Source organism: Lactuca virosa, chromosome 6, assembly GCF_052849685.1.
Source record: "Lactuca virosa cultivar CGN04683 chromosome 6, Lactuca_virosa_CGN04683_v6, whole genome shotgun sequence".
Taxonomy (NCBI): Eukaryota; Viridiplantae; Streptophyta; class Magnoliopsida; order Asterales; family Asteraceae; genus Lactuca; species Lactuca virosa.
In genome coordinates, this window is record NC_136431.1 from 33,865,443 (window position 1) to 33,884,011 (window position 18,569).

At 32.2% G+C, this 18,569-nt stretch overlaps 1 protein-coding gene across 1 annotated transcript; it reads left to right on the forward strand.

The window, feature by feature from the left end:
• The first annotated feature begins 6,505 nt into the window (after positions 1–6,505).
• Positions 6,506–11,690, forward strand: LOC145118854 (importin subunit alpha-2-like). Its single transcript, XM_079054515.1, has 9 exons — positions 6,506–6,610; positions 6,710–6,969; positions 7,309–7,405; positions 7,507–7,598; positions 7,667–7,798; positions 8,048–8,233; positions 8,323–8,486; positions 9,943–10,278; positions 11,023–11,690. Exons 2-9 carry the CDS (start codon positions 6,754–6,756, stop codon positions 11,390–11,392), a joined length of 1,593 nt encoding a protein of 530 aa, XP_078910641.1. The 5' UTR covers positions 6,506–6,610; positions 6,710–6,753; the 3' UTR covers positions 11,393–11,690.
• The last annotated feature ends 6,879 nt before the right edge of the window (positions 11,691–18,569 follow it).

Genomic DNA, 18,569 nt, shown 5'->3' on the forward strand with positions numbered 1-18,569 from the left:
CTATCGTTAATAAGAATATATGCATATGCAGCATCATAAACATGATAAGCATCATAAACATGATAAGCATCATAAACATGATAAACATCATAAACATGAAAATAAATAATCATTATTTTTAAGTACCCATATTCAAAAAATCATCGTTATTAAAACAATTAAAAATTATCGAAAGAAGATTTAATATCATAAATATGTCTCAAGATATTCTGTTCAATTGTTATATTATTTCTCCATGATAATCTCATTCCGAGTTATTTTAACTATTAATTCTACAAAATTTGAAATTTTTATTAAAATAATACTCGTTCTTAATAATCAAATTAATCAAATTCATGCTTGAAATATATATTTATGTCTAACAAAATTCTGATGAATTGTATTCCTAATAAAAATATTATTTTAAGAATACAACAAATCCAAGAATCTATAAATAATTCTAAGAAAAATCTCAAGGATTCTTACAAACCTAATAATCAAGGTACGATTTTAAACAATAACCATATTCATGATGTTAGATATTTCATAAGAACTAGTATTAAAATCCGTTACAAGCAAATACGACGTCTAAAAACAAAACTATTTGTATTTTAAAACGTATGTCTTTTAAACACTATTATAATTACCACTACTATTTTTAAATAAATTTTAATCGTAACTTTAAATCCAAAACGAAACTAAACCATTATTATTATAAAATTATAATCATGAGTTTTTCAAGCCTAGATACAAATAAACAAGAATTAAAATTTTTTCGTAAAACATTGAAACAATCTAAAAAATTTCTTTTAGACTTAAAAATAAATTCTGACATATCAATGATAAATTGTATATCTAATATTGAAGCAATACATATAATAAATAATAGTATAAATTGGAAACAAGAACAAATAAAAAACCTTGAAGATAAAATAACAAAATTAATTTGTTAAATATGATAGAAAAAGCGTTAATAATAACTACTTCACTAGAAAAAAGAAACTAAAACTTTTATTTTTAATACACACAATATATGGAAACTTTACAAAAAAAAGTAGAAACACTAACTAAATTATTTGCAGCACTAGAAATTCCATCTGAAAATCAAGAAAATAATATAGAAATAGAAAATAATTCAGATGATAATGACGCAGAAGTAATATATGATTTTTCTTCAGATGATGAAAACCCTTATTCAAATCCATATAGAGATTCACAAAACAATTTTGGATTAAAACGAAAACAATCATATGTTGAAGATGATTATCAAAGTCAATATATTTATGGACCACCTTCATTAGAAGAAAATTTTTTATATAGACAAGGAATGGTTAAAAATAAACAAAACAAATGGGAAAAAATACCTCCTCAATACATACCTAAATTATTTACATTTCCAACAAATTCAGATATTCTTTTTATTGATTGTGACCAAAATCCTGAAGCAAAAATTCAAGAATGGAGTAATAAAATGGGAGTACAAATTCAGTTAACCGAAAAATTAAGAAATTTACACCCAAAACACTTTCTTAATTATATCATTCATAAAACACAAGGTAACGCATATCGTTTCCTTTCATCTCTTGATGAAACCGAAACAATGATGATAGCCACCACTGATGCTATAGAAACATTTAAAAATGTATTAAGCCGTCTTATTCAGGAATTCATAGGAAAACAAATTGAAGATAAAATATCAAAAGAAGCTTTTCAATTAGAATCACTATGGCATTTAACTAATTTACGAATTTGTAATATGTGTTATTTAGAACCATTTATATGTGAATATTCTGAACATTATTATAATTTAGATTCCATTAGAAAAAAGGCAGCATTAGATATGTTTTATCAAAAATTACCATCATTAGTAAGCCAAAGTGTAATAAAAGATTTCCAAGAAGCATTACAACAAAATAAAGTTGCAGACACCTTAGGAGCACGAATAAGCATATTAAAAGCATGGATGCAGAAAAAATGTTTAGAACAAAAAACAGCACAAGATGCAAAAATTGATTTATGTTGTGACATCCTTTCTAACAAAGTAAATCAATATGGTTGTAAAGAAAAACAACAAAGTAAAAAGAAAATTTGGAAAAAACAAACTTATAAACCCAAATATAAAGAATATTATAAACAAGGGGAAAGAAAATATTTCCGAAATAGAAAACAATATAAACAAAAATATCAATCCAAAACAAATTATTGCCCATCGAATAAAAAAGACTGTAAATGTTGGATATGTCAAGAAGAAGGACACAAAGCTTATGAATGCCCGAAAAAGACTAAAAACGAAAAAGAAACAAATATATTAAAAATTGCATACGACCTTGGATACGAACCCATAGAAGATTCAGATATAAATTCAGATATAGATATTTATGCATATACAACTGATTCTGATTAAGATGCAGGTACATAATCCTATGGGAAAAGTATTATTGGGACTAGATAACGAGGGAAACCTCATATCTGACCCATCAAAAGTATACAGTGATATGAAAGTATCACCAAAAGCATACATTGGTATGAAAATACCATCTGAAGTAAACAATGATAAAGTATACAGTGATATGAAAATATCACCAAAAGCATACAGTGATATGAATATATCACCAAAAGCATACATTGATATGAAAATTTTCATATCAAACAATTTTCAGAAATCATACAGGTACCCAAGAGACGCAGATATTCAATCCACAGATATATTGAAATGGAAGCAATCATGAAGCAAATCAAACACCAGTTCAAACAAAAAGAAGATCAAGAAGCATCATTAGTCAGACAACTCGAAGCAGTCAGACGAGAAAAAGAACAACTACGACAAACAATACAAATTTTATCATCCCAATCAGTACCTAAAGAAGAAGCAGCTAGCAGTTCAACAATGAAGCATACAAAGCAGTAATAAAAGATAACGTAGAATGTTCAAAAACAGTTCTCCTAACACCACAAAAACCTATGACCAGCTTCACACCACAAAAACCTGTATCCATCCCAAGATCCCTTAACCAATTAAATGCAAAAATTGCCCTTGAATCCATTCTATCAACCAAAGAAAAGGAAGCCATGAAAAAACCATCTGCCAAAAAATTTGCCGAATTATGGGACAGCCTAATCTCATACACCGAAGTCCATTCTCTGATGGGCTTTTACCCAGTAGCCAGACGACCAGGTCCTAAAGCAGTTTTCCTAGCCGATTTATCAGATCCTATGACTTTATGGGATTATTTTATTCATGGATTCATCGATACTATCTATCTAGAAGGCACCAATTTACACTGCATCAGCGAATTCCCCTCTGCTGTGCAAACTATCATCAGAAATTATAAAATACGCTTTGCAAAACAAGAAAGAGGATTATTCATCAAAATGCATTCTAGCTACCCAATTTTTGATGAAGATTCTCAACTAATTGTCCCAAGTATTACTTTTGCAAACATGGGAATAAGCAACGGCTCAAAACCAACAAAAGATGATCTACTCCGTGAGTCACCAACACAAGAGCATCTAATCTTTGCACTTGCCGGTGTTTATTTAGCATCATCACGCATTGGCAACGGTAAAGATCAAAGGTCAAGAATCAGAGTAAATTATGCTAGTAAAACTTTCATTATCTACTCTTTAACAGACAATGAAATCACTCCGGAAGCAATGAAAGCAATTGAAACATTCGAACAACCCTTCGAAAAATTTTCTCATCAACTGGCTGAATTACCCGATGATATCAAGAAACAACTTTGCAAACATATTATGCATGCTCCAAGACACAATTGCAGTCACTGTTCAGAAAACACAGAAGAAACACCATTCATGGAAGATTAACGTCAGCCATGACACAAGCAAACATTATTCAAAAACATGTCTTTTCGGAGGCGGGAGGAATGACGTAAGCAATGACATAAGAAGTCATTATTAAAGAAGACACATTATTGAAGACATGTGGCCTTTCAATATGGAAAGGATTTGTTATTATGTGTCGGTAGAATAATAGAATAATTATTAAGTGTATTATTTGATGTAACATAAAGTATGTAAGTCCCTCAATAGTCTAGGGAGCTATAATGTAAATAGGTTTGTCATATTGCAATCAAACGATTGCAATTCTATTATTGTACTCGGCTCCTTTGAGCCTATAAATAGGGCCTTTGCCCATATGGAATAAACAAGCGAAGTTTGAGTGTTTAAGATTTGAGTTGATCTCAATCTTCTTCTGTTGAAATAGCTCGTCTATTTCTGAATAGCAGAACCCTATCCAAACATATCCATATATTCATATAAACATATCTAACCCAGACAATCAATCCATCGTCAATCCATTCCGACGCATCATTCAGGTATATTCTATCCTAATCATATTAATTCCGCCATGTATATCAATTTGAATCAAATTGATATAAACATGCTCTGATACCAAAATTAACGACATGGCGGAATTAATAAAATTAGGAAAGAATATACCTGAATGATGCGTTGGAATGGATTGACGATGGATTGATTGTCTGGGTTTAATATGTTTATATGAATATATGGATATGTTTGGATAGGGTTCTGCGATTCAGAAATAGACGAGCTATTTCAACAGAAGAAGATTGAGATCAACTCAAATCTTAAACACTCAAACTTAGCTTGTTTATTTCATATGGGCAAATGCCCTATTTATAGGCTCAAAGGAGCCGCGTACAATAATAGAACTGCAATCGTTTGATTGCAATATGACAAACATATTTACAATATAGTCCCCTAGACTATTGAGGGACTAACACTTTATGTTACATCACAATAATACAATAGACATACAATAATTATAAAAAACAAAACCTAAATAATTACAACTCCTTTCTATATTGAAAGGCCACATGTCTTCAATAATGTGTCTAATGGCTTCTTATGTCATTGCTTACGTCATTCCTTCGGGTTGAAATCACACCAAAGATACTATGTTTTAACAATGTTGATTCGTAATCCCTTTTCTTCCAACATCCTCTTCCAAATATGTAACATATCATTCAACTCAATCCTTGTTTCGGCAACCAACACCATGTCATCTGCAAACAACATACGCCAAGTTACATCCCCTGAATCTCACGAGAAATCTCATATAACATCGGGAATGGATATATACGGGTTGAGAGTTGGGCCTTGGTATAGTCCAATACACATAGGTTGTAGACCGATAATATATATCTCGAATAACCATGACATATCTCTATCAGATCCTTCTAGCTTATAAGGTACTCCAAATGGTCTTATGGTATATGCTTTAATGCTATTGTATGTCTTCTCCAAAGTCCTTGAACAACATATCTCCAAAGTCGTTGAACAACATATCGAGATCCCTATTTGGATATGGTATCTTATACACCAATGTTTACAGATATATCTTAAAATGATTGAGTAAGTTAAATATATTTCTGAAAAAAAGGTTACAAGAATAAAACGCTTGATACCATATCCAAATCGCTTTCAGCCATGGGCTGAAGCCGGTCGTACCAGATACAGAAGTGGCTGCTTTTTTTCTTGTCAAAAGTGCGGTACAACCTTTAATTGCTCATAAATGCCGACCCGTATTTACTAATTTCTCCCTTGCCACACCCCTATATTTTGGGGTGAACTTCAATGTTTTGCCCTTCTATTTAACTTTATTTGAAGTTACCCTTTCACAAATTTGTTTACCAAAATGACCTCACGCCCTATCAAGAAGACAACAAGTGATGATTTTGACAAAACAATCACAAGCTTCTTTTTTAAGTTTTATAATAATTGATAAGTAGGTACCATTCATCAAATAATAATAATAATAATAATAATAATAATAATAATAATAATAATAAATAAATATATAAATAAATAAAGAAGTTCGTAATATCATCAACTTATTTATGAGATCCATAAGTTTTTTTTAGATAGTTTTATTTTATTTTTAAAAGTTGCTTATTTAATAATTAGTTGAAAATGTATGAGAGTATGATTGAAAAAACTCATCCGAAGTGCTTCTAAATTTTCAAACACAGTTTAAAAGCTCAACAATAGGAAATAATTTTTTTCATACTTTTTATTAAATGAAAATCTTTCAAAAAAATCATTAGCTTTGAATATCTATACCAAATAAATAACACATGTATTGTTGTCATCATAAAAATTAATCGAATACATTAACTCAAATTTATTAAATTTATTTATTTCGTGTTTCTTACATATATTTAGGATATTTGAAATTAATTAAATGGGTTTCTCATATAATAATACAACCAAATGATAAAATTTCTCATTTTGAAATAATTTCAATGTATTATAGTAGGTTTTTATTATATAAATATATAATTTCTCAAAAACAGTCAACTAAGTTATCATTTGAAATTATTGTTGATAGATTATTTGAATCTGGGGGCATTTTTAGAAAGGCAAAGGTTTAGACCACAACTGTGAAGTTTTACAAAGTGAAAGGATCAAATCTGTCAAACTGAAACTTAACTTTTTCTAAATCTAAACTATATTTATTTAAGTTTTTCAAGTATTTAAAAAAGAAAAAGAAAAAAAAAGGAAAATACCCGAGTAATCCAAATCTCTCTCAATAATCAAACCGATCCCCCTCATTTTCTCTCTCTCTCTCTCTAAATTCCCTCTTCAGGTATGTGTAGTGTATAGTATAACTGTATACCACTTCAATTTCCCTAAATCAAGTATTTTGTGTATTGATCGATTTGTGCATATGAATTTATATGTTTAGGGGTTCGATTCTCAAGTTGAGCGATATCAATCAGCTATCAATTCATGTCTCTGAGGCCGAGCGCGAGGACTGAGGTTCGCCGGAACCGATACAAGGTCGCCGTCGATGCGGATGAAGGAAGGCGGCGGAGAGAAGACAATATGGTCGAGATCCGTAAGAATAAGAGAGAAGAGAACTTACTTAAGAAACGTCAAGTACTACCGTCGTCACAGCCTTTGTCCACCGGTGCTCCAGTCCCAACCTCCACCGTGGAGAAAAAGGTTAGCTCTCACTTTCCGATTCGATTTTGGATTCATTTCACGATTTTTGTAACTGTAACATCAGATGCGTATGATTAGAGATGTACACCTAGTATTATTATTACATTGATCTATTGTTTGCTAATATTACAAGTTATGATATGATACGATTGTAATTAAAATTGAATCAGACCTGATGTCGATTTATTGATTGAATACGTCCTTACTAGGTTAGAAGCTTTTAACCTTTGTGTTCATAATCTAGTTTACTGTTTTAAAGCTATGATTTGTTTCATATCATTACATATATGTGCATCTGTATATTGTCATCATTTGAACCTATAAACTGACGAATTGCAGTTGGAGAGTCTTCCTGCTATGGTTGCTGGAGTATATTCAAATGACAACAATATGCAGCTGGAAGCAACTACTCAGTTTCGTAAATTGCTTTCAATAGGTATAAAATCTAAACCATGTTTTTTTTTTCCCTCCCTAATTTCTATTCATTTTCAAGAACAAATATCTGTTAACCAACATGATTAAACTTTGTTTTAACAGAACGCAGTCCACCAATTGAAGAAGTCATACAATCTGGTGTTGTACCTCGCTTTGTTGAATTCTTGATGAGAGAAGATTTCCCACAGCTTCAGGTCAGCATTCAGAAACATTATCCTCTTTTTTCTCTTTCTTTTGACCTAATCTTGAATCTTTTCAACAGTTTGAGGCTGCATGGGCACTTACAAACATTGCTTCTGGAACTTCTGACAATACAAAAGTTGTAATTGATCATGGAGCAGTTCCAATTTTTGTCAAGCTTCTTGCTTCCCCAAGTGATGATGTTCGTGAACAGGTAACAAATAGATATGATTATTAGTCAAGGCGTGTTTTGCAACTAGCTTTTCAAAGCTTTTAGCTTTCAAAAGAAACTCAAATTAAAGAAACTCATAATCCAAAAGTTACTTCAAGTAGCTTTATGTAAATTTAACCTTTCAAAAGCTTACATTGCGAAAGATACCCTTAATAGTTACTCATTCAATGTAGACAAGAAGGGATGATTTTTAATTTGTATAATTATCTTTTTGATTTTTATTTTGTGTAGGCTGTTTGGGCTCTTGGAAATGTTGCTGGTGATTCCCCAAGGTGTCGTGATCTTGTTCTTGGACAAGGTGCTCTGCTTCCATTGCTGGCTCAGTTAAATGAACATGCTAAGCTTTCCATGCTCAGAAATGCCACCTGGACACTCTCAAATTTCTGTAGAGGGAAACCTCAGCCTCCTTTTGAGGAGGTTATTGTTAATTGTTAATTGATATTGTTATTATTATTTTATCAGCTTGAGATTAGTGATTTGAGAATCTGAATGTTTTTGAATTGTAGACAAAACCAGCACTTCCTGCACTTGAGAGACTTGTTCATTCGAATGATGAAGAGGTGTTGACAGATGCATGTTGGGCTCTTTCATATTTATCTGATGGAACAAATGATAAAATTCAAGCTGTGATTGAGGCAGGTGTATGCAGACGCCTTGTTGAGCTTCTTCTGTGAGTTTTTTTCTTTTCTTTTCTTTATGGTGATTAATTAATTACTTTTAGATAGTGTTTGGCATGGGGTAATTGAAGAGGGAATGGAATGGAATGGAAAATCATGTTTGTTTTGCCACATGGGAATGGAATGGAGCATTCTTCCACATAATGTGATTATGATTTTCGTTCATAAATTACTTTTATTTATACAAGCTTAATTAAAAAAAATACTGTTTTTAAAATATTTCAAGACTTAAGTTAAACTTATTTCATGTTATTTTCCTAAAATAAATTTACTTTATAATTCTATATTAAGATTTCATAGTATTTAATTTTAGAGTAAATTACAATTTTGGTCCCATGGCTTCAACTCTTTTTTTTTCTTCATTTTTCTTTATCCTAAAATGAATCTATTGCAATTTTGGTCCTTACTTGAGGTTTTGAAACACTTTTGGTCCATGTCCCATGTAAAAAATTTGATTTATTTATTTATTTATCAATATCAAGTAAAAAGAAGGATAAAATAATCATTTTACTTAGAAAAGATGGACCAAAAGCGTTTTAAACTCATCAAATAAGGACCGAAATTGCAAACATTTTAATCTAATTGCAATTTGGGTCCTTATTTTTTTTTGTTTATCAAGTAAATAAAGGATAATATAATCATTTTACTTAGAAAACATGGACCAAAAGCATTTTAAACTCATCAAATAAGGACCGAAATTGTAAATTACCTTTAAATTTATCTAATTTTTTACTTTGTAACAATTCTTTTTTTGGAATGATAAATAAACCTTTTTTACTATTTCCAATACAAAACGACATGAAATACATTTATATATAACTTATCAACTAATATCTTTATCCTCTATAAAAACAAAGTCATTCTACTTCTACATTTCATTTATGTGAAATCTCTAGTAAAGTCCCAATTTTTTTTTGCATAGTTTATGTTTTAGTCCAAAAATATTATTTTTTACAAAAAAGTCCTAAAAAACGGCAAAATGTTGCATTCTGACCCTTTTCTACCAGTTAGAACCGGTAACAAATTAATTTGGGACTATTTCGTAAACTGGCGCAAAATATTAGGACTTTTCTGCAAAAATAAACCCTTATTATTTTTATTATTTTATTGTTATTATTATTTTATCAAAAATAATAAGGTTTTTTTTTTTTTTTACAAAGAAGTCCCAATATTTAGGGTCAGTTTACGAAAAAGTCCCAAATTAAATTTGTTACCTATTCTAACCGGTAGAAAAAGGTCAAAATGCAACCTTTTGCCAGTTTTTAGGACTTTTTTTGCAAAAAAAAAACATAATTCAGGACTAAAACATAAACTTGATGGGACTTTACTGGAGATTTCTCTTTGATTTACTTTCCCAATTGCACATAACAAACATGTTTGAACAACTCATTCGAATTCCATGATATTGATACCAAAAACACCCTAACAAGCATTCCGATTCCATTCCAGTCACCCATCTCCATCGGTTCTGATTCCATCCCTCCGAACCATCGGCAACATCGTGACGGGTGACGACCTCCAAACACAATGCATCATCGATCACGGTGCACTCCCATGTCTCCTAAGCTTATTAACACACAACCACAAGAAAAGCATCAAAAAAGAAGCTTGTTGGACTATCTCAAACATTACAGCTGGCAATAAACACCAAATCCAAACTGTAATTGATTCCGGTTTAATCCCCCCCTTAATAAATCTCCTCCAAACTGCTGAATTCGATATCAAAAAAGAAGCTGCATGGGCTATTTCCAACGCTACTTCCGGTGGTACTAATGATCAAATCAAGTACGTTCCCTCCCTTTTTTTTACCATTTTACCCCTCCTCCCTCATAAACTCAAAATCATAAACAACTTTTCCACATTAGAGTAAATTACGTTTTTGGTTGATTTTTGAAATTATGGTCCCCATAAGTTTTCTTGTTTTTGGTTTTTATGTTTGGGACCAAAATTGTAAATATCAGTTATATGCAGGGACTGAAACTGTTCCTTTTACTTTCAACTTTCAACTTTGAACATGGACTAAATATTAAATAAGGACGGAAATTGCAAGAGGCAACTTAGCCTATCACATGTTTAGCTGGTTTTAATGTTTATATTTTGAGTAAATTACGGTTTTGGTCCATGAGTATTGGTGGTTTTTGCAATTATGGTCCCCGTGCTTGCAATTTTCTTGTCATTATTTGATGTTTTTGGTTCATGTTCCAAGTAATATGATTATGTTTGGGACCAAATTTGTAAAAAACAGTTTATGAAGGGACCAAAAGTGTTCCTTTTGGACCAAAAACGTAACAAAAACCTCAAATAAAGAGAACTTATCTGGCTCAAAATCAAAAGGATCAATAATGTAACTTACTCTTAATAGTAAATAAACAAAAAAACATTTTATTTATACCTTTTTTTTTGTAAACATAGAGTCCATAAACAATAAATTATTATTTCAGTTCGAGTATGTGGAAGAGACCTTCGTTATGCTTTTTATAAATCTATGAACATAATGACAATTCTACCCTTGTGATGATTGATAAATAGGTATTTGGTGAGTCAGGGTTGTATAAAACCGTTATGTGATCTTCTAATATGTCCGGACCCACGGATCATAACTGTAAGTCTAGAAGGGCTGGAGAACATTCTAAAAGTAGGAGAGGTTGAGAAAAACGCGGGGACCACAGGAGATGTTAATTTCTATGCTCAAATGATAGATGATGCAGAAGGTTTAGAAAAGATTGAGAATTTGCAAAGTCATGATAATACTGAAATTTATGAAAAAGCAGTTAAGATTCTTGAAACGTATTGGTTGGAAGAAGAGGAGGAGGAGGCTGTTGGTGATGGTGATGGTGGTTTGAATTTTGGTGGGAGTAATGTTCAAGTTCCCGCTGGTGGATTTAATTTTAGCGGATGAAGAAGGTATTGTTTTTGATTTCTATGATTGTTTTGATTGGGATGTGCAGGGGTATTTTCGGTAATATATATTGTTTGTTTTTTTTTGGGGGGCTCGAATCGTTGAATGTTTTGGAGCAATGTTCGAGGTCGGATTCGTTTTTTTTGTTTGTTTGATTGTGAATGTTTTGGAGTGAGTCGGGGTTTTGGTATGGACTATGAATATGAATGGAGGTGAGTAGTCTGTAGTGTGTGTATATTCATATGACCTTGAAATTTATGCCATTATGTAATATGATTATATTTATCTTTTTTTTTTATTTGGGTTTTTATTTTATCTTATTCTTGTATTATCGTCTCATTTTGTTGGGTAACGTTTGTTTTTTTTTTTTTTAAGTTTCTTGTAATTTGGATGTGTGATGCTGATTTGGAGATACCGAACGTTTTGAAAACAAAGATTTAGCTCAAATAAAAGACATGGTTTTTGTTACAGACTAGGTCGACTAGTCTAATTGGGTGTTAATATAAAATTATTGAAATTTTTTTTGACGAATTGTCTCTTGGGGAATATCGATGATGTGGTGAGCAAATAGCAATCACCATTATTTAAACGCCGTCAAATTTTAGGCAAAACTTGACATGACACGAAATTAGTAAATTTAAATAAGAGATTTTGACACGTTTAAGTAAATGGGTTGACACGACACGGTAGTTAAAGGGGTAAGATTAGGGTCAAGACTTTTAACTCGAAGATGACTCGAATATAAAACGTTTAATTATATATATCACTTTTTATAAATTTTATATTTTTATAAATATATTATATATATTATAAACTTGTAGTGAGTCAAACTCAAGAATTAAAATTAAAATTCAAACTTTCAAAATCACTTAATTTTACTCCTCCTCATCACCTATCCTCTTTGCTCTTCAACTATAATTATTTTCATTTTGTCTTCTAAATTTACTATGAATTTTGTCAATCCACCTTCTAATTGTGTTTCACTTTTTTCTTTTCACCTTCCTGTCTCATACTTTTCAACCTTTAAAATATTTCAACCCGACATGACACACCATATTTACAAGGCCTAAACCTTAAACGAAAATAAATGGGTTGACACGATGATAATTAATCGGACCGGGTTAGGGTCAAACCCTCTCAACCCGCTTAATGTATTGACATGACACGACACATTTGCCAGGACTAAGACATGTGATGTTGAATGAGATTATTGAATGAGTACAAGTCGAATAGGCAGAAGCTTATGTATTTCAATATTGATTTCGAGTCACTATCATGGGAAGAACTAGACAAGTTTCTACAAATGATGAGATTTGGTTGTAAGTGGCATGGGTGGATTAGAGCAGCCTAAACTCTTCTACATTGTAGATTTTGGTTAACGGCTCCCCTATGGAAGAGTTCAAAATCAAAAGAGTCTTATGTTAAGATGATCCTTTATTACAATTTTTTATTTATTTATTATTGCTACAAAACAATTACATATCCTTTATCACTATTCAGTAAGCTATCTCGAGTAATTGGGGTCGGGGTGAAAGTTGGTGGAAGCGGGTTGGAGGTTTCCCGTTTTTTTATGTCGACGATGTTAAGGTTCGTATGTGATTGGTCTTCTGGAAAATGTGATGTCCATGGTTCACATGCTTTAGTGTTTTTTCATGACTTTAGGTCTGAAAATTAATGAGTAAATTACACGAATGGTCATTATGGTTTGGGGTAATTTGCGCGTTTGTTACCTAACTTTTTTTTTTTAACTCGGAAAGTCTCTATTGTTTGTTTTTATTACATGTTTAGTCCCTACTATTTGTTTTTGTTACACGTTTGGTCCCTATCTTATTTAAAAATACTATTATTTAAATAGGGAAAAATAATGGGGTAGGTAAGGTAAGGTGAGGAGGTGAGATTGGGGGTGTGTTTATTTAAATTAATCAAAAAATCAATGGCAAAAAATCAAAATAGGGACCTTCCGAGTTAAAAAAAATAAGTTAGGAACCAAAAGGGTAAATTATCCTAAACCATGGGGACTATTCGTGTAATTTACTCAAAATTAATTTACTTCAGAGTAAGTTGATTGGCGTCAATGTCAATTTCTAAGAATTGGAAGAGTATGAAAGCCATATCGGTTGTTCGACTATTTGTCTCCCTTTCCTTTATATTGGTTTCCCCATTCAACAACATATTGTCATCAATGAGCAGTGGCGGAGCTTGATGTTTTAATTTGGGGGGGCCGAAAATAGAATACGTATAAAAATTGAAGAACAGGGGGTTCAAAGTCAAATTTTATAGTTTTAGACATAATATGTAACTTTTGTCAAAGTTATGGACTAATTATAAAAACATAAGGGGGCCACAGCCCCTGACCCTATATAAGCTCCGCCAATGTCAATGAGCTTCCAATCTTCACTTATCGTGAACTTAAACTCACCTCCAACATTCCATATCCACATATCATAGTCTTCCAAAGATCGAAAATCGTGAAAGACTCTCAACATCTAGGTCATTTGAGCTTGTTCCACCAAACCCCTAACTTCATGACTCCAATTCCAAGTCCGTTTCAAACATATCTACAATCTTTTGTCATGCTCTAATACGTTAAACCGTGGAAATAAAACCATAAATGAACCTTACCAATCCAAAGCTCTTTCCAAAACAAAATTGACGACCCATCACCCACCATTGTGAAAACCGTTCGAATAAAAACAATTTTCATTATTTTTTACAATTTTTGAACTTGTTTTTGATATAGTATACAGATAACAACAAAAAGAATTTTCGAATAACATTTGAGAAGTTGTTGGTTAGAAAAAATCACGCTCCTTTATATAGAGGAACCACATTACCACAATAATTAAGTTTAAAAAAAAATTACACATTATTTTGTGATATGTATTTATAAAATATGATATTTTGGTGAATAATCTAAAATTTGAACTTAAGGTAGAAAACTAAATAATCAGTACTAGTACTAAGCCAGAGCATCAAATTCAAATTGCAAGCATAGCGGTCAAAATTGCAACCAGTGCGGTCACAATCATTGAGGACAGTAGGACATGACTTCTATCTTTAACATGGCAAAGGACAAAGGCGCTTGTCACAAATTAATTCCATGGTGAATAACATGCATATCAAACCTTTATAATATATTAAAAAGATATATATAATTAATTGTCTAAAAATCAAATATCTTATTTCTATATAATTCAATAAATATTGCATGAGTAACGACTTTATAATTAAAATATTTAATATATTTTTTTATAAGACAGTTGTAAAAACTCATTGATAATAATAATTAGGGAAATTTCCAATAAACTACAAATAAAATAAATTTGCAAGTTTTTTATGGAAATGAGGATTTCAGAATAGAACTTAACAGAGTTAGATAATGAGCTCTATCTGATGTAGAGTCAAATTTATTGACTTTAACATCCTTAGGTAAATTTGGCAGCTTTGCAATCAACGCCCATTCCTTTGACAAAATAAACATATGAACCCTTTGGTAATGAGACTATCTCAGACTTAGCCTTTCTCTTTACCATTTGGTCAACCGGGTTGACTATGGCCAATCCCTTTCCATTGGGAAGAGAATGCTTTTTCTGGATTTCCAGTGTCACCATTGTCACTGTCCATAAAGTTTTTGGGAAGTTGATCTTCTAATCAAATTTGCTTTACTATCGTTCCAAATCATTGCTGATTCAGCAGCACCAAACAAATAGATATGATCATTAAGGTTCATGTCATAGTCTGTTTCATAGTAGTCCCAAAGGAACTCACTATGTGACTTAGAAAGTGATTGAACATCCAACTTTCTCAAGACTTTGACACCCAACTCTCCCGGCTTGTCAATATGTGACTTCATCTCTAAGATGTGATCACACATAGACCTTGCTTGCCATTAGGGCTTGAGTGACCTTGAACTTGTGGGTTAGGGAGAATAATTGAAGGAGGTGGAGGAAGAGAAGTATGACTTCCATGAGCCAAACTCGGGAAGTCATATTCATTAGGAAAGCTTGGTTTGGGAAGATCATTGTTGTCTAAACCAGACATCAACAATGGGAGAAATTCACGTAAAGTTGATTTAAGTCCTTAATATAACACCCAATATGATATATTAAGGCTAGGACCCAACAAACTATTTTATAACTTGGAAGAGGGATGCCGTAATCCAAGCTATAAAATATTTGAAGGTATGTGAATGACGATTCACCAATTTCCACCAAGATAAACGAAATATATTATTAGGTTTTAATTGGTTTTGAAACTCCTAGATTCCTTTGAGATTCATTGAACTTTTCAATGACATGTTTCAATCTCGAGTGTGCCCTTCAGGTTTTGTGACTGGGATGCCGAGGATCACAAAACAAGGTGTGAAGTAACCATGCAAATATACTTGGTACCCTTAATATTTACCCCTCAATCGATGTGCCGGTTAACCACGCACGCTCCAACGATACTATGATAAACATTAAGTTACCCTTTGCCTACCTTGTTAAGTCCAGGTTAGTGTGCCGGTTAACCACACACGCTCCACTAACAGCTTAAACAAAGTGCAAAGTGTAATTTCATGGATTAGCACCTTATTCACATTTTCCTAAGTAACTAAGATTGGGAATTTATAAGTGTTTAGTTACTTAGTATTATCATTATACTTATCATGAAGGGAGAATTATAGTCCTTGTCCTACCTGTTCGGCTAACGACCCTCCACCGGTCAAGGAAGCGGTGAGTGAGAGTGGACACCCATTAAACTGCCATTTTATAGGCAGTAACCTTATACCCCCCTTATAGACCGGCTTCGTGAATGAGGCCTACTAATGGTAAGACGACTTTATCTTATACATATCTATATAATTAAAATTATAATAATAGTATAAGGGTTGAATTTTAAACTTTTAAAATTCTAAGGTCTAGTTTGGAATTAAAGTATACATGGGGGGTAACTTTACAAATTCCAAAACTTGAGGACAAGTTTTGAAACCTTTCAAAACTCTTGGAATTTTCATAACTTATGAGTTTAATTAAGGTTTAATGAAAAAAAAAAAATTCAAGTTACGGAAGACATTAAATCATTTAATGATGACATTAAAAATAGTGACTCTTCTATTTTCATAACCTATGAGACTTAATGACACTTTAAAAAGAAAAACTCTTCACTTTCCATAACTTGGGGACAAGTTATGGAGTTCTTAAAAACCATTAAGATCAAATATTCCAATTAACACAATAATCAAATAATTTTTCTATGATCTAGATTAAACTCATAAGTAAAGATAATTCACATCAACAATTTTCAAGAAATTAGATAATCATATAAACTAATACAAATCTTGAAACTTTGATAATTATCCTTTGAAGACTCTTGGAATTCATAACCTAAAGAGTCAATAAATGAGACATTTCACATCCATAACTTATGGAAGTTTCAAAACTCTTAAGATCATAACTTTTGAAAAAAACTTTTGAGTTCCAAAATTTTATGACAAACTTTGTAACTCCTTAAAACCATTTAGATCAAACTTTTAAAACAAATAAAATAATCATATAATTCCATCTTTTAATAAATTGACCAAATTCAAATCTTGTAGTAAAGTGACTCAAATTTTATAAATAATTAGTTTTTCATAAAATCAAGTAATTATCATAAAATTTGACAAACTTCATGTTTTTTTTTCTTTTTTTTTTTTCCTTCAACTTGGAAAAAAAAATACATTTGCATCAAATATAATAGAAAACAACCCATGGCTCTGATACCACTGTTGGGTTTTAGTATACTACAACATCCTATGGTGCACATACAACCCTAAATACCTTGGATCTATGTTTTCTCTATTATACATGCAAATGGTTTCCAAGGCATTAAACCTATAACTAGCATGCATTTGACATAAACCATATAATATACTAGTTAGGGAAACATACCTTTTATGTGGCTTGAAGTCTTGATGTATTTGGCCTTAAGAGCTTAGCACCAATAGTATGAAATGCCTCAAATGGAATCACAACACACCTAGGACAAAGGTGGCTCTTGAGAGAGAATTCCATGCACCAAAACACCTCCATATTTCTCTAAGAAAAGAAGTGGTGATTTTGGCTATGGAGTAACCTATTTATATGTAGGATTCCAAGGGTCATGGGTATAACCCATAATCCATACCCATGGGTTTTATGATCCATGGTTCATGTGGCCCAACTCTTTATGTATCCATACATAAACTTGGTCCAACATGGATCATAAGCCCAACACATATAAATATAACTAATTATCATAATTAGTCCCCATAGATTTAATTAGTCTCTTTTGATCACTAAATTAATTCCAAATTAATTCTTGATCGATACTAATTAAAACATATGATTTCATATTAATATATTATAACTTATAATATATTAATAAACCATAAATAACCTTCTCTCAAAAGTCCATCCTAACAAATTGTCCTGATGATATGCAACCCAAATGGACCATGCTACTCTCGGGTCAAGTACATACCAATAATAGTTATGGGCTTAGACATCTAATCCAATACTAAGGCACCAAGGACGACCCATTTATTTAGTTGTGATGATTGTTGCGAATGTGCTATTGATACATTATGTATTTATGTGAAGACCATGCGGGGGTTCCCATGGCAAATAGTTATATATGCAGTATGCTAGTTGATTGTGTGGTATTTGGTATGCTAGTTGTCTTTGTGATACTTGCATGGAAGACCCCAGGGGGTTCCCAAGGCAGTTGGACATAAGACCATGTGGGGGTTCCCATGGCAGAGGGCTAAGACCACGTGGGGGTTCCAGTGGCACCCGGTGTAAGACCCGGGAGAGTTTCCAGGGCATCCTTATATGTTTGTATGTTTAGCTCATATGTTTTTATGTATAGTTTGCATTACGTCTTGTTAGGTAGGAAGATCTTGTGGGGGTTCCCAAGGCAGGAAGACCATGTGGGGGGTTCCCATGGCAGATAAGACCACGTGGGTTTCTCGTGGCAGATATGACCACGTGGGGGTTCCCGTGGCACTAGGTGTAAGACCCTGGAGGGTTTCCATGGCTTCCTTATATGATTATATGCAGGGCTTATGTGGTAGAGATAGCTTTCACAGCTAATATGATATGTGTTATGTGGATTGTGTATGAGGTATGCTCTGGGGGACTCACTAAGCTTTGTGCTTACGGTTTACAGTTTTGGT